This window comes from Mastacembelus armatus, chromosome 10, assembly GCF_900324485.2.
Source record: "Mastacembelus armatus chromosome 10, fMasArm1.2, whole genome shotgun sequence".
Lineage (NCBI taxonomy): Eukaryota > Metazoa > Chordata > Actinopteri > Synbranchiformes > Mastacembelidae > Mastacembelus > Mastacembelus armatus.
In genome coordinates this window covers 10,630,494-10,652,646 of record NC_046642.1, presented here as the reverse complement: position 1 = coordinate 10,652,646, position 22,153 = coordinate 10,630,494, and the positions used below count along the sequence as shown (strand labels likewise).

The 22,153-nt window shown below is 40.4% G+C and overlaps 2 protein-coding genes across 4 annotated transcripts in view; both read left to right on the top strand.

Moving 5' to 3' along the window:
• Positions 1–1,715: 1,715 nt before the first annotated feature.
• On the top strand, positions 1,716–6,262 carry rom1b (retinal outer segment membrane protein 1b). The gene is made up of 5 exons (XM_026329839.2): positions 1,716–1,865; positions 2,848–3,090; positions 3,590–3,777; positions 4,381–4,627; positions 5,996–6,262. The coding sequence occupies exons 1-5, from the start codon at positions 1,716–1,718 to the stop codon at positions 6,260–6,262; spliced, it is 1,095 nt and encodes a 364-aa protein (XP_026185624.1).
• A 2,095-nt stretch (positions 6,263–8,357) lies between these two features.
• The window catches only part of ccdc88b (coiled-coil domain containing 88B), a 38,175-nt gene continuing 24,379 nt past the window's right edge, over positions 8,358–22,153 (top strand). For 2 of the 3 annotated variants that reach the window (XM_026329837.1, XM_026329836.1), the window contains exons 1-10: positions 8,358–8,576; positions 9,759–9,907; positions 10,763–10,871; positions 15,771–15,840; positions 16,040–16,098; positions 17,480–17,563; positions 18,403–18,543; positions 19,548–19,693; positions 20,060–20,141; positions 20,814–20,972. In XM_026329837.1, the coding sequence (XP_026185622.1) occupies positions 8,517–8,576; positions 9,759–9,907; positions 10,763–10,871; positions 15,771–15,840; positions 16,040–16,098; positions 17,480–17,563; positions 18,403–18,543; positions 19,548–19,693; positions 20,060–20,141; positions 20,814–20,972 (1,059 nt within the window). In that variant the 5' untranslated portion in view covers positions 8,358–8,516. Of the gene's footprint in view, positions 8,577–9,758; positions 9,908–10,762; positions 10,872–15,770; positions 15,841–16,039; positions 16,099–17,479; positions 17,564–18,402; positions 18,544–19,547; positions 19,694–20,059; positions 20,161–20,813; positions 20,973–22,153 lie in introns of those variants that run through there. The other variant, XM_026329838.1, reaches the window with a different exon arrangement.

Sequence of the window (22,153 nt, the reverse complement as noted above, 5' to 3'; positions counted from 1 at the left end):
TCCTCTGATGGCCCGTGAGTTTTCAAACCAAAATTAATTTCAATTTATTTTCCTCTTAACAAAATAGACTGACTGACCTTTCATTTCTATCTCTGCCACCAGATGGCCTCACATGCATTATGTCAACATGAGCAAATCTCTGAATCAACCTCACAAATTAAAGATGTCCTAGAAATGTGATTAATGGTATTTTGATGAAATCAATGGATAATTCAAGGTTATGAAATTAAAGTTTATTTGCTGTATGTGTAATATGATAGCTTCAACCTAACTATAGCTCTGACTCAAGCTGTGATAAATACTGATAACAGCTTAATCCTATTGATTCAACTCCTCCAACCTCCCTCCCTATTGCGCTGTTTATAATCCTCCTCAAACATAACTCTCTTCTTCCCTGGCTCACTTTCACTTTACATGAATTGGCCTTTCTCTGACCATCGTTCACAAACTGTGGGACAATATTCAGTTTGTTTCAGTACATAAATTTCAGATCAGCACCTGGATATCTCGGCTGCTGAAAATAATTATCTAATGTTCTGTACTCCTTTTCCAAGACTTAAACCCATGCAGGAACACTTTTCTTTCCTTAGCGCAGACATTACAGTACATTAAACTTGATATGGACAGCAGAACAGTGATAAAATAAACAAATACTTGTCTTTAGTGTAAATAATGGCCAACTTAATTAATGGTCAGTTTGGTTTGGATTGTTTGCATTTGTTTTATCCTCTCCTCTCTTACTACACATCTTGGCCTTCGGTCAAGACACAAACACTCAGTGCTGCTGAGAGCAAATTAAATTTGCTTGTTCATTTTTAAACACACCCACATCCCATGACAATGCTACCATTTAGCCTGAACTAGTTGTGTTGATGACATTCACCTACAGTGCCCTAGTCTGCACTGATTGGTTTCAGGTAAGTCCACCTGTCATAATAGCCCATAGGCCGTCCCATACTACATGTCGATCAAAAGAAGTTTGCTGATCTGACACTGGCCTGCTTTTCCATTGGCCCTCAACTTTAATAGGATCCCAGGGACTCTCTTGGGGGGGATTACGGCTCCAAACTCTCGACTTTGACCAGTCTCTGTGTCCTCCAACCTTGGGTACAGCTGTTTAGGGGGGTGCTGCATATGCACGGACCCCAAGGGGCGCCATCAAATGACAACATCACACCAAGTTGTTGGTTTCAGCTTGAATAGGTGGCAAAGGCAGTGTGACCAATCATCTTCGGGAGAAAACGTGTCACCTATGGGAAAAGGAATATCTCTTTTCTTTTATACTTGGTGGTGATTATCAATTTTCTCACATCTTCTATGGTTTTGCTGTGCTGATTTGGATTATAAAGAACCTTTTTACAATTTCATCATCTAAGTGGAAGGTTTTCAATTATCATCTGAGGCTGCCTGTGCCCATTACCATTTAAGGGATCTACGTGCTTATTCCCTCCACCTGGAACAAATTAGATAAGCTCAGCCTTTCAATAACTCATCAAACAACAAGCACAAGGCCTGTATTGACCACTGTGTGTTTGGAACACAGAACACATCCTCTAGCTACATGTGCTGGATTTATTTTTTAGCAGCTGGCCAACGCAGGATAGACTAGGTATTTCATCAGGAGTCACTAAATTCCATCTTCTTCTGTCTGGAGCCCCTTATTTTATCACTTTCTGTCCTGTCTTTGTTTTGATTGGTGCATGGTTTACTGAGCTATGGTGCTGCTGAAGATGAGATTCACCCAGCAAAGGCGGGTACGTCTGGCCCAGGGTCTGTGGCTGCTGTCCTGGCTGGCAGTGATGTGCGGAGCCTTCATCTTTTGTCTGGGGGTTTACCTTAAGACAGAGCTTCTCCGCAGGGCTGAGGTACAGAGAAGGAAATACTCACATACTCGTACTCACATAAACACACACAAAGATACACACATATTAATGCAATGTCACCTTAAAGGCTAGAGGGCCAAATGGGACAGACGTCTAAAGACACTGGCATGAATTCAGTCAAAAGAACACAAACCTTGGTTCATGTTTTTAAAAAGTGAGCTCTACACAGTTGAATCCACAAATACAAATGCAGCACACAAAATGCAAGTACAAACATACACATACAGTCATACTCACATTCATGCATGTTAGGTTGTGCGGCTTCAGCATGTTAAAAAATTCTCAAAATGAAAATCATTAGGATTCAAACATAATGAGAGTGACATGATTAGTAAATGAAGGGGATGACCTCTACCAGACTGGTGCCCCAACAAGAATATTTAATCCTCTTTAATAACTGTTATCCAGATATCTCAGATATGCCATCTCATTTACACAGTCTGTTGTGCAGTTTGCTTTTTGTATGCACAAAACTGCTTTTTCTTCATGCAGTTAAAAGGTTTTCTTCTGATATAGCATCCAGAAGCAGAGACTGTTTCTCCTTAAGATAAGTTACACCACATATATCTGCCCCAATGTTACAGGGCAAGGAAATTGGAAGGTAGCATCTGTGCTGAGCTGAGCTTTTAACTGTGATTTTAAAACAACAGTGTGATAAAGGTCTTTTTTTCAGCTGACAGGCATATGAAAAATCAGCCAATAATAAACTCAGTCCATAATTGACTTTTTCTGTAACCAGGGCATTGAATTTAATTCGTCATCAGAGTTTCACAGCCTGTGCATCCGGCATATTGGCAGCTAATTGAATCTCTTGGCTGCCAAGGTCGTTTGTAGAATTGATAAGGCTAATTGAACTCAGGATTATTACCTGCTAAAGTGCAGGGTGGAAATGACAAAGTGACCTGCAGCTGGCTGCTCCTCTCATGGCTACTATTACCTTTGACTGTGCTCTTCTCTTCTTAAGGTGATGGACAACAGTGAGATCCATGTGGTGCCCAATATCCTGATGATGGTGGGCCTGGCCTCCATTGGCACCAACTGGGTTGCCAGTCGTGTGTGCCAGGACTCCTTGGATGCCAGCCGCTTCCCCCGTTGGAAGCTTCTCCTGCTGGCCTGGTTTGTTGTAGCAGCACTTCTCTGTTGTCTGCTCATAGCAGTTGTGGTGCTCAGCTATGCTCTGCAGGGACGCCTGGAGGAGTCCCTGAAGGTGGGGTCACTACATTGGGTAATAATTAGAGATATAATAGAATAATAATCATAGAATAAGTAGGTCAGAGAGTGTAGTATGTGTTGTTATGGTTTTGTGGTGAAGCGATATCCCATTTTCTGATCCTCAAGCAAAACCCATAACAAAATGTGCTCCCCTTTAAGTTGCTGTGCCTGAAACAGAAGACTAGTGGGTTCAGGCACAATTTAAAACAATGACAGAAAAAAATATCAAAAGAAATCAAACCTTCAAACAGATCAGAACTACTGTATGTGTACTTAATTTTTAAGAAAACAGAAATCATTTATGATTCTCCATGGTCATTCCAAATATATTTCTAAAAATATTTAACGAATAACAGAATGAAACATTAGAGACCTCGCCCTTGTCTAAAAAAAATCAGCAAACATTTGCTTTTTTGACATACGCTACAGTAAATCCATTCTCAAAAACAAAACACCTCCTTCTTTCACTGTCACTGTTCTGTCCCCACTGTCAGGTGGGCCTGAGGAATGGGATCCGCTTCTACAAGGACACAGACGTGCCGGGCCGCTGTTTTCAGAAAGAGACCATCGATCGTTTGCAGATGGAGTTCCGCTGCTGTGGAAACAACAATTTCAGGGACTGGTTTGAGGTTCAGTGGGTCAGCAACAGATACCTGGACTTCACTTCCAAGGATGTGAAGGAGTGAGTGAATCACAATGAAGGGATGAGAAAACAATCAAATACAGAGAAGTGAAGTGATGAGCCAGTAAAAGGAGATACTGGTTGATGAGGTCCATACAGGAAATAGAAGAGATGAAAATAAAGGTCTAGATGAGTGACAGATAAGTAGACTTCATATTCACAAAGGTCAAACAATATGTAATAGAGGCAGGATGGAGGTACGCCGGTATAAAAAGGATGACGTGAGGGTAGAAGAAGAGTGCATTAAAAATAGATCTGGCCTTTACATTTGAAGAGAATGCCAGAAATGGATGGAAAGGTTGGTCATAAAGCATCCAGGGAAAGGTTAGTCAAAGTAAGTGAAAAAGAACGAGTAAACTGAAAGGTTATGACACTGTGACACTTGCATAGAGGCACAGATCCTTCCTGTCTAATGTGAAGAATGCATTGAGCTAAAAGTCAGGCCTTTAACTGGTTTGAATTCAATAGTTTTTGTTCTTTGCCTCCCAAAAGATGAACATTCCTTCTACCTTCTGTTCAGCTTTTCCTTCCCTTGACTCTCCTCTTACTATTCTCCCATTTCTCCATCGGTTTTCTTTCTGTTTTTCCTTCCTGTCTCTCCAGTCGTATCCGGAGTAATGTAGATGGCCGTTATTTGCTGGATGCCGTTCCTTTCAGCTGCTGCAACCCGGCCTCCACTCGTCCATGCTTACAGTACCACCTGACAGATAACAGAGCCCACTACAACTACGAGTACCAATCAGAGGAACTCAACCTGTACAACCGTGGCTGTAGACAGGCTCTCATCGACTACTACATGGGCTTGATGAATTCAACTGGTCCTGGTGTGCTGTCAGTCATATTAATACAGGTGGGTTATCCAAGCAGCACTCAAGATATTTTGTAATTATGGTAAAATAGAGGAAATGCAGAATCTAACTATGGTTTTTAACAGTTCTGTGATGTTCGCTCCTCCAGGCACCTGTCACAGTGTGGGAAGACATTATCCCCAAAGTCACATGCATGTAAACAAACTAAATTACAAATAATCTTCATCTACTGACGCACAGACTGCCATGACAACAGACAAAAAGACAACCAACATGTCACACTGATTTCTGCCTTTTAATCAAACATGGACTTTCACTCCTTTGCCAAATAATAGTATTGATGCTTTATTCTCTGCAAGTAACAAAGACCTCAGGCTGGAACAAGACGCTTACACACATACTTAACAGAGCATCATTACACACGGCCTACAGCTAAACCATCAATCTATACTTCTAAATGCAGCAGCTCAGTGTGGTGGTTTTTCTAGGTCGCTACAACAGGGACAGATTGCTGACATGTGACGAGTTAGTAAGGCATCAAGCTGAGCTGAGACTTTCAACCAAAAGTTTTAGTTCTCGATCAAACAAAACAAAGAAGGAGGAAGCATGAGACAAAACAAAAAATAAATACAGCAGCACTTACTGTCTCAAAACTGTGTGTTTTCTGTAGCTTTGCTTTTATTTGCTTTAGGTAGACTGCAGCTGTGGTTACTCTTCATTGCTTGGATCTCAGTTTGGGGAAGTGAATCACATTTTATTTTAAAGGGGATATATGAAAACTATTGTCTATTGGATGGTGAGTTAGCTCCTATGCTTCACTTTTTAAAAAAAGCAAGATCCTCCACAATAATATTAATATTTTACTTGAACTCTCCCTTCGATTCAGAAAAAAAAAAAAAAAACTACATAGGCTACTTTAAGATAGTGTACTATTTGTGCTAGTGTGCTTAAAACATTGAGTCTTTCTTCATTTGAACTGCTTTTTAACAATTGATCTAGGAGAGAAGGCTGTAATAAAATATAAATTGTCTTTGAGTCAGCTTACACAGCACATTGCGAATAACAACACACATAGTGTTAAAACACCTTCAGATAAGATCAGTATGGGTGTGCAGCAAAAAAGTGAAAATATGTGCATGTGTTACAATCCTTTTTAGCTTCTTTATTACATTAATTTGAATGAACAACTTTTTGAATATATGCATGATAAGAGGTTGTTAAGAGTTGCTTTCTATTATACGAGTGTTAATAAATCTGTGCTCTGATTGAACAAAGTCGAGGCTTCTCTCCAGACATTAGTTTTACTCAGACTATGAATCCATTTGGCTGTAATTGCTGACAAACCCTGCACGCTGACACCGATTTTAGATGCAGTTTGTCACAGCTGCCTTGCTGTTCTTTCTGTCCAGATGTCAGTGCTTCTGAGCATGCGGTACCTGCAGACGGCTGTCGAAGGGGCCATGTCTCTGGAGAACCCTGAGGGTGACAGTGAGGGTTATCTTCTTGAGAAAGGCATGAAAGAAACCTTTGAGGAAGTCAAAGGCAATGTCCTCAACATGCTAAAGTTTGGGCAAGCTGACGCTACCGCCGCTGAAGTGTCGCCTGAGGCTGCAGATGCAGAGAAGGCTGCTGATAACGCCACAGAGAAGGCTGCCTCTCCTACTCCTGCCAGCTAGAAGGAAAAGTTATTTAAATGTGAGCTGGGGAGGAAGGGATGTTTCAAAGGTTTCTTGGTTGAGTGCGCTGGCTGGTGGTGGGTAGAACACCTGTTGGGTTTTGACACATTAGGCTTGATTTATGCTCCACCAATGCAGCAGCCTCAGCTCCCTCACACATGGCCGCAACAAGGCAACACATAGGGAATCTTATCAGGCTCTGCACAGTCACCAAAACAAACATCTCCTCTGTTCAGCACTTCATAAATGTGTATCCATCAGAAAATCTGTGCAGGATATGTGTAGTACTTTTTGAGGCATCTAGAGGAGAGTACATTCAGTTGAAATGGGTGTAGAGTACACATGCAGACACATAATTAGCTTGTTTATTCATTCTGACTCAAAATTGGCAAAGTCACAATCACATGATGCTAAAGTTCATCCAATGTGCACTCTATTATTCATCTCGCAGCTGTAGACTTTGTACTAAACTGCAATGAAATGCTTAGGAACCTTTTAAAATGGCAACACACATGAATTATATATTAAAGGTAGATGTTTTAACTGCTTTGTAGTGTCGGCTTCCTTTTTGTAAATGTAAGATCATAGAGGAGTGTATGAGCTGAGTGAAGGTTACCCGAGTTCACGAGGAAAGTTGGATTAAGTGCGTGTGTTTGCGTCTTCATGCGTGTGAGTATAGTGCCCTGTATGAAGCTGTCATCCTGTCTATTCTGGCTGCTCTGAAACAATCTGATAATCCTGGTGTAGTTAATCCCAGAACTGCTACACAAGCAGTATCAGCACACACTGATAGCACACAGGAACACACCGTGTTACACAGGGGCAGAAACTGCACACCAATAATACACAACAATGTGGAAATGTGTTTGTAAATCAAAATACATGCTGGTGATTTGTCCTAGATACAGGCCTATCTAATATGTTTTCATTCTTCTTAAATAAAACTCTATCACAGAGTAAGATCACTGAATGGTTTATTTTACTCATACACTCAGATAAACCTGTTTCACTGGTTAGAGATAGATATGTTTTCTTATGAAACACAGACAATAGAAGCTAATGAGAGTCAGGTTGAAAATATGGTTTAATGTGCTTTAGAGTTATTATCTATCAGTAACACGGTGAGAGAAACTAGTTATTATAGTTTTTTTTATATGAAATAAACAATCAGTCAGGACTAATGTTTAAGATTTTAAGTAATTAAAATAAAAGAGGATACTCAATGGATTGTGTTCTCGTAAGTAAATAGTATTGTATACAACATTAATAATAATTTACAGGCTGTCTGCATAGACAGATAAAGAGGTTTCTGAAATTATAAACCCACACTGCAATAGAATGAGTCACTATCAATGACATATTGTTCTGCGGATTCAGAGATAAGTTGTAAAAATAGTGTTCACTTTGAAATGAGGGCTGCTTGGTTACACTTCCCCCAGTGCTTTTGTTATGAAAATAAAGTGTAAGGGATTAGTTCACAATAGTTAAAGAGGCGAGCGATCGCCACCACTAGAGGTCCCCATTGCACAGTGCTTGAATTTGACTTGGGCATGTTCTGTTGAGGAACACAGGAACCACTGAGAGAACGAGTTCATTCAAAACACGTTCACGTTCACAGTAAAACTAGAAATAATAATATAGGGAAAGATTTGTGATGGTGCAGCTCGGTTAATAAGCTGTTTGGTTAAAGAAATGATAAAACTGTAGATCACATGTTTCAACACGTTTCAAAACGAGGTCTTACAGCAAAAGCGAACATTTTGATATTGCATTTGGTACATGTAGGCTGCCTATCCAAATATTTATTGCGCAGAAAACACTTTTGGGCTGATTTCATGATCTTTAAAGTCTACAACAGGAAACAAGGCCCAAAACAAGATATACCTCTTATCTCCACAGGCAAACCGCAGTGTATCTTTTGTCATTTCTCTGCTATATTTGTAGCCATGTAGTGTTTGGGAAGGTCTGTGTGAGGGCTCGGTTGCACTATGTTGAAGATGCCGGCTCAGAAGGAAAAACAGTAAACGCAACATGTGCGTTTTGAAAATTCCGGTGTGGTTTTGCAATGAAACTGACACAGATCAAGAGAGGAAGAGACGGCGGGGCGGAGGGAGGGGAAGGGCCGCAAAATGTCAAAGTACTTCTCTTGACGCACGATGGGTTCTCTCTCTCTGCGATTCATTACACACATGTCGTTGAAAATATTTTTAATTAGCTGGTTTCTGTAGGGTTTCACGGCTCTCGTAACAAAACAATGGACTCTAACATAATGGAGATAATAGAGGAATTCATGGAAAGTGCATTGGCGCAATGGGTACGTCATTCATCATTTATCACCTACAGTTAGAGAAAGGTCATCGTTTTCAGACGCAAAGAGCGCAGAATAAACCGGTGCCGGTTCTGTAGAAAACGTCCGGTGATTAGTTCTGCAGTAAATCCGACAATATTTCCAGTCACAAATATTACTAGACAACTTTTATTTGTCTGCTTTCTAGTTCTCATCATCCAAATAAAGATAAACTGTGAGCTGAATAAACAGGAAAGGAGCCTAGATGTTACATTTTTGCCATTTTGTACAAAAAGCAAACGCCACTTCTGCTTTTTGCTGCTTCCACTGCCTCTTAATGACCAGCTTGTTTTTTTTTTCCCCCTAGCCTTGACACTTCCGTGTCCTTGGGCAGTTTGTGATTTGAGAATAATACAAAGTTTTCTGTTGTGTTTCCAACAAAATATAGTTTCACTAAAATCAGTTAAGGGTTTGGTGCATTTGAATCAGCCCAAAGGGGGTTTCTTCCTTCTGGTCAACAAAGAGTATTTATGAAATACTATATGATACTGGGCTGGGCCTTGTAGGGGTGTTTTCTTTAATGTTGCTCTCTCCTAGAAGGGAGGTCAGAGGGCAGGTTGAACAGGACACCTGCAGCTGGCAGAGGTTTAGATTTGTTCAGTAGTGGATTTGAACAGGGTGGTTATTCACTGACACCAGAGGTTTCAACCTCTCATTTGTTGAAAAGCATCCTCTGTTTACCCTGTTGCACAGGCTCTGCCTCACCCTATCAGCTGAACCAACTCAAGCTTGTTATTTTGTTTACCGACGGTGCAGTTTTTAGAAGGTGCAGGTGGGAATAAACCTCATTATATTGCAGTTTGCATTGGCACAGCTCTTCTGAGGACAGACAGAGAGAGAGAGAGAGAGAGAGAGAGAGAGAGAGAGAGAGAGAGACCTTGGCTGTGGTCCTGCTTGGGCGCCTGTCACTGTGAAGTGATTCCCAGTGTGAGAGCACAGATCCCACCTGTCCAGACAGGTGCACCGCCTCAAGTGGCTTCCTGTGTGAAAATGTTTGCACCTCTCCATCGTGTCTCTCTATCTCTCTCTCTCTTTGTGGCTATTTTCTGCTCCTGTCTCTGTCTTCCTCGTCTTTGTCCACCTCCTGGTTGGTACACAGTCAGTCTTCCCTCCACACATACAACATAATCCCTCCCTGTTTTCTCACAGGTTCAGCTGTTTGAGAAGATGGTGGACAGGGAGGATGGCGTCCCGCTCTACAGCCAATACATGGAAGTGAACTCAAATTCCCAGAGTACCCGGCATCGCTACCTGAGGCTGACCAATGGCATTTTTCTCAATGAGGTCATGAGGGTCATGTAAGATTGATTTTGATTTTCTCGCCTCATTGCCTTGCAGCTTTGCACTAGCTTCAATAAAAGTTGGACAAGGCGAAGTAAGATCTAACACGATGATTGATAAATGATTAGAAATGAAGATGCTTTAAATTTAGTATGTGCTTTAAAAAGTGCGTTTCAGTCACGTTTGTGCTTTTACTTTTACATGTACTTTACATGTACCCCAGAGCACAAATACTAGTACTCTAACATTTTATCTGCTGAACATGGTACTCCTTCTCAACATCAGTTTGATAGCATTGTTATTGTTAGCATGTTAGCTCAAAAGCACCTGTGTGTAAGCACGGCTTGACAGAGCATTACTACATCGCAGTGTTGTCTTCTGTTCCATCTAGTCTATTTTCTTGCATACAATTTGATGTAAATTCCCTTTTGTAGCCTCCCTTTTTTTCCCACAGCCTCTGTGAAAGGATGGCACAAATGTATGACCCATTCATATTTGCCACAAATATCCCTTGAATTGTGAAATGGGGCTCTGCATATGTGCCACCCTGTTAGTCTTCTCTCCTGCATTCCTTATCTCCATATTCAAATTTCAGCAGAATAAAACATTTTCCTCTCTCTCATCTGGCAGGACGAGAGCTTCAGTATTTGCCGAACAGCTGATTAATTTGGCCTGACCTAACCCACGTTACTTCAATGAAAAAATTGCATGTGGATGCTCACTGCTTGCTTCTTAGGCTCATTAAAATTTTATTCACTCTCTGCTTAAGTGCACCGTTGCATAAGAATTTCTCATCTGTAGAGACGTGGTGCTGGGCTGTTTGATCAAGCCGCAGTAAATACACCGGAGTGTCTTTTCTGTGTTCGTCCCAGAGACCCAAACCCCAAGGTGGAGCAGCTGTACGACAGTGACAGAGATGACCACATGCTCAGGGTCCAGAACTTTTCCATTTTGAATCGACACCTCAGAGCCTTCTACCAGGTAACAGAGGGACACAAGGAAGATGACGGTGAGGTTAGATCATGCCATTAAGAGGGAAATCAGGAGTGCTGGCGTGAAGGTCAACAAAGAATGTAAAAAAAAAAAAAAAAAAAAAAAAATCAGGAATATACTTATTTACTTTCTTTAGTTAGATGAGAGGACTGATAGAGCCAGCAGTTGGGAGCCAGCAGCTGACTATCTTGGCTTTGCACAAATTCTTGAAACTGGTGGAAACAGTTAGATTGGGTCTCAAAACCCACCTACCAGCACTTTTAAGCTCTCTTAATAACACACATATCTTGTTTTCTTTCATCTGGATCAAAGCTAAAATGTAAAAGCAACAAACTGGAGACTTGAAAGCCATTGTGCCCAGACAAGAAATAGCCACAAGTTATTTTTACACATCTGTTTTAGTGGGGATTAGGAAAATGAGACATATTTGTTAATTAGTGAGCTCTAAATGTGCTGGAAGCCATAATATTCATGTTTTTTATTTCACCTTTAGACAGAAACAGCCGAACTTTGTCCCCTGCTTTCAGTCCTTATGCTAGACTAACTGACGGCTAGCCTTAGCTAGTATTTATTGAATACATTGAAATAATATCAGTTTTCAAACTAACGTTACTTCCTTTGAGTAGTTTTCTACTAGTTTTACCTCTTAGTGAAACCTCATCAGAGCTTAATTGCTTTATATTTTGATTCACTGTCAACCTCTGGCATTAACGCCTCAGCATTAAGGGAAGTCATTACACAGACAGGTACGCTGATGCTGAGTCAAGCCTGTGACATAAACGTCCACCTGGAAATGGTTTGACTCTAGTTTGAACTCTATCTGATGTGATTTAAAAAAGTGTCTCGAATAGCCCTCGAGCATTTTTTTTTCTTTTGTGGATGGACTGAAATGACCCAGAGTTCATTAAAAATAGAAAAGTCTTGTAAAAATGCTGAAATATTCTTCTAAAACATAACTCAGGGCCACACCAAATGGCGAGGGAATGGGGGTGATGGAAGAGGGCTGGAGAAGCAGTTGTCTAGCTGTAAGGTAGTGAAAATAGAGGACAGGATGAAGCTCAACTATTAGTGGCAACACACAAATATTCTGCCTAAGGATACTGTAGAAAGTTTAAAGTATGCAGGCAGTGATGGTGCAATTGCACAATGAGAAGATGAAAACAGACAATTTTCATCCTCAGTAGGCAAATGGGTTGGAAAAAGAAGTGAGGGAGTGGCAAGCTGAATTTTTCAGTTGCAGTTGTGGTTAGAGGGTCGAAGAAGGAAGGAGAATAAAAATCTATCAAATAGCTCTCGGTATCATGCATCTCATAATCTGAATTGTACGTGCCTGTGGCATTTTCAGGAAATGACACAATTCTTCCCCCAGAGGATGATTCAAAGGCCTGTTTCTCAGCAAACAAAGTCTTCCCAAACACTAGTCAGGTGGACTAACCACACACTGCTTGTCACACAACATAACAACATGAGCCTACAAGATTTCACTTCCTAATTTTTAGCAAATTACCAAAGTTCCATGAAAGCTCAGAGTGGCACAAGACACTGGGTTAATTGAGAAGCTGATATTTCACTAGGTACCCTCTCAGAATAGGCTCCACTCTTGCTGTGGGCGGTTGTTTCCATATTAGTCATGGTTTTATTTATCGCTGTCTTTTGTTTTGTTGCTGTTTTGTTGTTAATGAGTTTTATGCTTGTGCGTGATACAATGAGAATAGTGTGGTGAGTGCAAGCCGCAGCAACACTGCAGCCTGGCAAGGCTTAATTTTCTCTGCAGCCACGTCAACTTCTCTACCACAGCAATAGAGCTATTTGTGTCGACGAGACAGGCAGAGCACTTCTACAACTCATTTATACTGTACTGTTGCCTAGAAGCATTCTGTTATTCTAATGCATACTGTTGTTCTACTGTGTTCTATTGTCCTTTCCTGTTGTTTCTGTTCTAATCTGTTCTGTTCCTGTTGCTCCTATTATATTTTTTGTTTGTTTTGTTCTTTTCTGTTCTGTCCTGTTTTGTTTGGTTCCTTTTTATTGTGATGCATTCACTTTGTTTTGTTCTGTTCTGTCCTGATTGTTCTGTTTTTTAAAATTTCTTTCATCGTTTATATTCTTTTGTATCTACGTGTTTTATTGTATGTGGTTCGATTTATTCTGTTTTATTTTAATCTATTCTATTTTGTCATAGTTGTTCTATTTTATTTGGTTCTGTTTGATCTGAACCTCTTCTCCTCTGTTCCATTGAACTGTGTTTGTTCTATCCAGTTCTGTTTGTTCTTTTCTATTCTTTTCTGTTCTGTTGTATCTAAGTGCCTTTAATGCCTCTGAATGGAGGCACTTAATTTTCAACTTTCTGTTAATGGGATTTTAAATGTTAATATCTCATGCCTACTAATTTAGTGACCCTCTGCATTTAAAGATATCTGTCTTCAGTAAACCGTGACATTTTAAAGCTGCTGAACATCCAACAAATGATGTTTGAATTAACATAATAACTACAGATGAATCCTGGTTTAAACATGTGCATACAGGCAGAAAAAGGATAAAAGAGACGGGAAGGGGGCCCACAGAAGCCCTGACAATCAAAACTGTCTGTGCATGGCTAAAATGAAAAACAGCACCAGTCCAGACAGCATAAAGTGGAATTATTGATAGAAAGATGGAATTTGGAAAAGATAAAGTTGCAGATGGATTTTAATCCTCTTCACCACTCTAGCCAGTAGCTTGATGAAAATCCATGAGCACTGTATACCACAATACATTATTTTCAGAGGCAGACTCAATAAGGGATAAAGGCTAATTCCTCGTTTCTTTTTTATTATGATGCCACGGGAAAAAGCCATACATCCTCTACAAATCAACCTCTAGAGAAACTGGACTACAAATCATAGGATGGCACAGGAAACTGCACCATGTATTACTCATATTGTTAAGCTCTTACTTAAGCAGAGTACAGTACCATACCAAATGATGATGTACAAAATATAGCGCAGGCTGGATGTGAGCAAATACAACTCAGTATGTATCTTGGCTGTATGATGCTGTGGGAGGGGGAATTGTTCATGAGGAGATATTAGCAGGCTGACAATAACAAGCAGCTTCTAATAATTCCCAGTCTGGCCTCTTCTCCTGCTGAAGTCTGTTTGGCACCATGAGCTGTAAGATGACCAGCACAGAGCTACAGCGGCTAATGCTCTACATCCCCTGAAGGAGCCGAAACTTCAGGTTGACTGCACATGCCACATTGTCAAACTCACGCACATTGGTGTTGCTGCAGGGAGTGCCTGCCTCTTGGTATATTGCCTGTCTCACTGTACAGTTTATAAATTGCACTAAGCAGCGGCAAGCTGTAATTGTGACTTCCTTCTGTACTCTGGAGATTGATGGCGGGAGGATGTGAACAGACTTTCAGAGCAGTTGGAATAGCAATAGCCAGGTCTCTATGTGGCTCAGAGACACATTTAATTAAGGGGGATGTTGTTCTGCTCTTTCCTGAATTTAAGACTAATCAGTTGAAACAGTAGGGAAGTGACTGGCTGGTAATGTGCTACGCTGGTGTTGCACTATATGATGACAGCATAGGAGGAGCAAGGTGCTGCGCAACCACATGACATATACTTGTTTTTGTTGCCAGAAACTCCAGATTTCTGGGTGGGGGAATGTATGAAGCGCGTGCCGTCCAGCTTGATTCAGAATCTGCCAGGAACTTTGTCCAAGATCTCAGAAAATACAGTTTGCCGAAACAAGCTGACCACATTGTTGGTTAGGCCATCTGCTAGTCCTGAGCCATCCCATTTACCCTTTACCATGTTAGAAAGGACAATGTTCGAAACATCTAGATATGAGAGACTATTTTTCCTGCCTCAGACGCTGAGCAACTAACTACAGTCCACAGGAAGGGCATCCTGACCTAGTCTTGGGAGGGCACATGTCTTCTCAATTTTAAGATTCAATGGCTTTAGTTTAAATTTGATTTAGACTCAATTTTTAAGCAAAGTCTTTTCACCTTTAGCTTAACAAAAACTATCTATTTTTTTTCCTCTGTATCTCACTGTTTGATAGAAACAGATAAAAGTAAAATCCATCACCACCACTTCTTTGTCCTATCCAGGGTCATGGGGGCACAAGAGCCATTCCCAACTTACATTGTGTGAGGGCGGTACAACATGCACAGATCACCAGTCTATCACAAGACTGACACATAGAGAGAGAAACACTCACACTCACACCTATGGGCAATTTAGAGTCACCAATTAGCCTAAACCCAAATTGCATGTCTGGACTGTGGGAAGAAGTTAGATCATCCAGAGAAAACCCAGGCAGACAAGGGGGAAACTTGCAAACTCTGCATAGAAATCCCTCAGGCTTCTGGGATTCAAACCAAGAACCTTCTCGTTTTCAGTCAAGAGTGCTAACCACTGCACTGCTGCGCCACCCCTAATGAAAGTAGCTCTATAGTTCAACAAGTAAAATCAGGTTATTAAACTGCGACAAGCTAAAATCAGCCAACAATGCTACTAGTCAGGATCTAGTAAGTAGTTTGTTGTTATGTCTGACTCTGTATCTGCATTTCCCATATTATCAGTATCTTTTCATCATAAGGACAACGGTATAAACATTTCAGGGATTTCATATAGGACTCTTATCTCTTCATCATATCTTTTTATGTTTCTATTACTTTCAGAAAATACTGAGAAAGAGCTACACTGAAATATATTAAATCTAATCTGCAGAGAGCCTCCTTGACCTGCGAAAAGCAAAAGACAACTTAACAGATATCTGCTCTTTGTTTACATCACAAATGTTGCTGTTCAGACTGAGGACACATAGACATACAACCAGCCAATCATCATTTTTTTTCACTGAACTCTTCACATTTATTCTTTTCTTCAGGAAGACCTGCAGCAGGTGATACTGATGCCTCTTCCAAATGTGGCTATTCTGGGGCAGGACCCCCTAACAGGTACAAGATAACAACCTGATTCTATCAGCGCCATGTTGCTCTGCAGCTAGAAAGTAATTATACTATATCTACGTGTCCATATCTCTGCTATCTGTGAAACACATTAAAGTGGTAATGATAGGGAGGCTGGTGGAGGGGTGGTGGGAGCTGGAGATGATGATGATAATGATAATGATGACAGTTATTTCTGTGTCCTCAGAGGCAGCCGTGGAGGAGCTCAGGCGACTGCTGCTGCTCTTACTAGGATGTGCTGTGCAGGTGATCAGACACTCAGATGACCACAACACTTTTTGAAAGGTCGATAATGATGCTGCTGTTTCACTAAACCTGCAGACAACCATTTGTACTGGTGCCTTTTTTTTTTTTTTTTTACATTTTAGCGAAGCACTAGTGATGTTTTCAGTCTCTCCATCCAGGTTATATATAGAAATCCTGTGTCACCAAAGAATGAATAATACTGTAAAAATCTGAATCTTTTTCATTCTTAGGTTCAAATTTCTGCTGATCCAACATTTCAGGCAATGGCAGGATTCCCCTCATTATAACATTATAACATATAACATAACATTATTCTAATTAGGTTGTATAAAAATGAGACACCCCAGGGTAAAGTGGTGTGCTTTTAAAAAGCTTTCAACCCCCCTTGGAGGTTTTGATATTTTACTGGTTTATAACATTAAATCAAAGTTAAAGACAATAAAGTGTGTGATAGAGTTTTCACAGTCCCTGTTCTGTAGCAGGTGTGCTCAGGTCAGCACATTATGTGTACACATATTATAGTCTATATGTGTAGGTGAAGTAGTACAGTATGAGTTTAGACAGGTTGTGGGCTGGTCATACCTGTCTCTAGCCTGGATGTCTCTGGCAGTTATTCTTATTACAGATGGGTGAAGCTTCTGCTGACTCTCTGGTCTGTGATGGCTCAGGTTGAGTTTAGTGGCCTGCCAGGGAAAGAAAGTGTCTCCAGGGAGAAAAGGCAGTCTCAGATGATAGCCCGTAGTTTCTACAATGGACAGTGTGCACAGTAAAATGCTAAATGTTAAAATATCTCTCTGAAATGACTAATGCCAAATTTCAGCTTCTATTGTTAACATACTAACAGTAGATGAATTAATATGGTGAATGCTGAGCCTGATTTATCTGACTCCTTGGTCTTTGTTGTCCTGCAAAATGTACTTTTTAATGCTCAAGCAGTGAAAAATCACAACAGTGAAGTTGTTTCTCAATTGGACAAAATAATTTTCTAGTCTGTTAGATTCAGAAGGCTGATAATGTGACTATAGACTTCCATTCTCACACCAAAAAAAATACTAAAATAGTTTTTTCCTGCTTCTTCATTCTTGTCAGAATAGAAAACATTTGTGCATTTTTATGACTCATCCCCTGAATAATACATTTATTTTACCTAGCTCAGCATTGCTAACCTTTAAGAAAGAAGTAATGCTTGAAAATGAATTGCACATATAGCAATGAAACATTTTCTGGCATCTTCAGTCACTAGTAAATGTTTGGTATTTTAGATGAAAAAAAATGACCAAAATGATTATTTTGATATCAAATGGTCTGATAATCAACAAATCATTCTTGGGTATTGGGCCAGTCTACTACATTACATGGATGTATTTTAATCTGTCTGCAGTGTGAGAAGAAAGAGACGTTCATTCAGCAGATCCAGTCTTTGGACATTGAGACCCAGGCAGCCATTGCCAGCTGTATTCAGCAGGTACGTTCAAGTGCAGAAATAATTAAATCAAAGACCTCCCCAAATTTAAAAGGTATTCACTGACCGGCCATCATTTTGAGGTCCAGGGAGACACGTCTAAGAGGTTTTCCGTTCCTAAATATGATTTAGCAAAAGCTTTCTTCACTGTCTGGCCTGTAGGCAGAGAGAGTGAAGCTATTATACCTTCTCCCGGTGCTTCAAGTGAGTGTGAAAATGAGCTACTTGTCATTCTTCTGGCAGCATTTTAGGAACCTTTGGGTTCCCCTTGCTGCCACCGTAGGATGGATCTTTCACCTCTCCGCCTCCACCTCAGTCACATCATCCTCTCTCCTTCATGTCTTTTCTGCCATCCTCCGCTGTCCTCTCCAATAAGGCATAAATGCCAAATTGTACTCTTTTAAAAATACCCCCTGTGAATAATTGCCAGCATTACAAAAACAGCATGTTGCATACCAGCGTGTCTAAATTACAGTAACAGCATGTTGCCTACCAGCCTTTTCTGTGCCAGGTTTCTCAGCCTCGTAAATCATAAAGGTGAGAGGTGCTTTTCCTGTGTGGGTGGATGCACCCCTGCTTGCTGCTCATATGCCTTCTACCCAGGGACATTTCAAACCTGACTACATGATCATTAGTTTTACATGCATTAGTCAGCCTTTTTGGACACACTACTAGGATAGAAATGTAAAATAGTTTTTTCCTGTTGTACACAGATGCATCTCTGCTTGGTATTGATTAGGCCTTCACACTGTCGGTATCGTTTGTCCCCAGATCTGCTTTTTTGTGTTAAGATTTCCCAGATGCACATTGATCTTATACCTGTAAAACCGTCCTTGCTGCAGGTGACTCAGGATCCTCGTGTAGTGCTGCCACTTCAGTGGGAGGAGCTGGTGGAGGTGGAAGGCGCAGACTTACAGCTCGTGTTCGGGTCTATGGCCAAACAGATCCAAAACCTGCTGGGCCAGAGAGACAGTCACCTGGAGGTTTGCGCTCACAATTAAGAAATATAAGCCTAACGTTACATTTCTGAGACCTGAGATCATACCAACAGTAACTTCTATTTGTTGTTGAAAAGTTACAAAGTTTAATGAACTAAAAATAAGAATGTGCATGAGTTAAGGGCAATGATTAATGTCACGTATTTGATCAGTGTTTTATATCTTTTGATGCTCATATTCAGTTTATATTTATTATCTACTTCGCACAGTAAACATTTTAATTAACAAAATGGTATCTCAACCGAGTCGGCTGTAGGAGATTAGAAACACTGTGGAGGTTGACAAATGAATAGCTTTGGGGTCCATGCACAGCTTTATAGTTAAATAAATGAAAAGTCAAATTCACATCTGTGAACAACAGAGTACAGTAAAAGTATTAGTAGATAAGGTGGCGGACAAGGTCATTTATTTTGTTTTTGAAATGTGAAGACCCAGGCTCCAAATGTTACCCCTGTATGAGATTTTTTCTTTTGTTTTACAGACTGAGACTACCAGTTTTTGTTGGTGAAAAAGTCATTATTAAAGAGAGTCCTTATTTGAACAGTGAAATAATGATCTACCTTTAGCTACAACCTCAATATGAGCTCAGAGCAGTATAACATATTATATTTTCAGCAAAATATTTCCGCTGACTTAAAAAGGCCCTGATGAAACAAGGACATACCTTGATGTCCGTTATGAATAGTGTAACCACAAAAAAACAGAATTTTGTTTCATTTTAAATTCATTTTGCAGAACAACAAAACATTTACAGGCTAAGAGGATAAACAATATTATGCACCATATGTGCACTCAGTGCAAAATGAACAGGCAGTAGTGTTACTCACTTCACAAAAACAGGGTTTAAATTCTGCGTATCTAACATGTCTCACAGAGATTCATGTGATTCTCCTGTCCTTTTTCTTTTGTGTCTGTAATTCTCTTTCCAATTTGTTCTTTTCCTCTGTCCTCTTTGTCCCTTGCTACATCCGCTTCCCCACCCCCCTCAGAGAATAGCAGAGCTGTGTCGCGAGAGGGAGACCCAGGCTGACTCAACCATGGTCCCTTTGGGTGGCCACAGCGAGGAGCCACCTCAAGGTCTGGCACTCCAGTTGGCAGACAGCAAGGCCAAACTGCGACGCCTTAAACAACAACTGTGAGTGTGTGTGTGTGTGTGTGTGTGTGTGGGTGGGTGCGTGTGTGTATGATGGGAAAAACGCAGAAGAATGTTTAGAAAAGTTGTAATGAAGGTCAACATGAAAAATGTACAAATAACTTTATGGACTTTACACTTCACAAAGTTATGAGTAAGGAACAAATCGGGTACTCACTGCTGTAATCCAGTTCACACTCACATTCATTGTAGACTATATCATAAATGTCACTGCTGACCAATTCAAATGTTTTGGTTTTTTTTTACAATTCCTAGCCAATGTAATCTGCACTAATATTATTTTTTATCAGCTAAATTTATTAAACAAAAAAGTTCAATTTCATTTTTGGTGTTTGACTTGTTTTTTAGGGATGATAAAGGTGATCAGATATTGGATTACAAGCAGGAAATACAAACCATGGAGGAACAGCTGAAGAAACTTCAGAAAGAGGTACAGACACATGACAGAGGTTTGTACTGAGACATCAATCTGGCCTGGTGCAGTCTGACTTTATCACACATAAAACTGAACTAACTGGGCTGTAATTCATTCATTATACATAAAAAGAACACAACACGGACAACAGCAGAAAACACAGGTGGCTTCTAATAGCAAATCATTCAATTCCTCATAGAGTTATTAGCAGCACTTATACTGCACACAATTACTGTGTTAGCCAAAACATTTTCTTTTTTGGCTGAACTTGTTTGAACACTTCTAATGCAGAACAAAACTAGAGTTGATCAAAGGTCATGTAAACTCATAGTTCAACACAGACGCCTTTCTTTGATCATTTTATTTGTAGTTTTCCTAGGAGTGTATTTTCATTTAAATGTTTTGAATATTTTTTTTCACCACTGTATCTCATCTTCATCAAAAGCTAGTCTTAGTAATAACTTTGAATGGAAGATTACTGTGAAGTGTTGCCAAGCAGGCAGTTCATTCTCTAAGGCCTGTACACACACACACACACACACACTATTCCTTCTCTCTGTATCAGCTATTGTCAACATTTACTTTACTGCACATCCCAGATGTGTTCACAACCTTTTTGACCTCATCCCCGTCGGTGTATGAATGTCTTTGTGTGTGTGTGTGTGTGTGTGTGTGTGTGTTCTACAGAACCGTTCTCTGCAGGCTGAGGTGAGGGGCATGCGTGCACTGCGGGATGAGCTGGACTGCGCCCGAGAGCGAGCGGCACGGGCCGAGCAACTCCAGACTGAGCTTCAGAGCTGTAAACACAGATTGCACAGCCTGGAGCTCACACGCACTCAGCTGAAGGTACACACAGACACACACACACAGACACACACACACGCACGCACACACAAACAATCATGTCTCACTATAGTTGTGAGGACACTCATAGACATAATGCATTCCTTAACCCCTAACGCTAACACCAAGTCTTAACCCTGAAAAATGAGATGAAGTTGTAAGGACTGGCCAAAATGTCCACACAAGAATGGTGTCTCAGTTAAATGATGTAGTAAAAAGACGCACGCACGCACGCACGCACGCACGCACGCACGCACGCACGCACGCACGCACACACACACACACACACACACACACACACACACACACACACACACACACACACACACACTTTTCCAAGCATGGCCCTCAAATAAACATTACTAGCAAAGGTGACATGAACTAAATAATCACCTTTTAAAACTTCTCTCTGAGCACCTATTATTTTTTACCACTTTTGTGCCACTTTATCCCATAAGCCATATATCCCATCCCAGCCGTGAGCGCTTCAATCAGGATGGCGTACGAACAACTCTGAAGCTCTAAGACAGAGAATGAGATTATACTGAGTGATGTCATCAGGATTTACAGCCTGGAACTGCTTCATTGACAAAGAGCAGGGCTACAGCTTCAGTTACTTGAGTTTTTACATCCAAATGAGATTTACTCTGCAGTAGTATAACTTCTGAAGCAAAATATGCTCATATTCTTGGAAGATATCACACAGTGTCCTTGCTGTCACCTTCTCAGTCTTGCTTGATTTATTCTTCCTTCATACCTCTTTCCATTGACAGCCAAAATTAACCAGAAGGCTGATTTTTTCTCGTGTTTGGAATTGTAATTAAATTTGACAAATTCACAGTGAAGTTTTTTAGCCATTTTTTTAAATAATCAGGTTAAACTGCCTGAGTTTCTCATTCTGTCAGACATAATGCCACATGTACTTTGGTGAGTACAGTGTTATCATTACTAATACCATTGGTGAAAAAAGCAGTTCACATCTATTTATTATGTATGTTGCAGTTCTGAACCCATTTGCTATTTGGACATCTTTTTAGCTTTTCAAGAGGAAATTATGATCAAATTCATCATGATGCAATGCTTTGGTGGACATCCCTCAGAATTATAGAGCTTAGTTTAACAGTGTCCAATGAAAGCTCAAAAACTCAAAACATATGAGGCCTTGTGACACATAGCATTACACA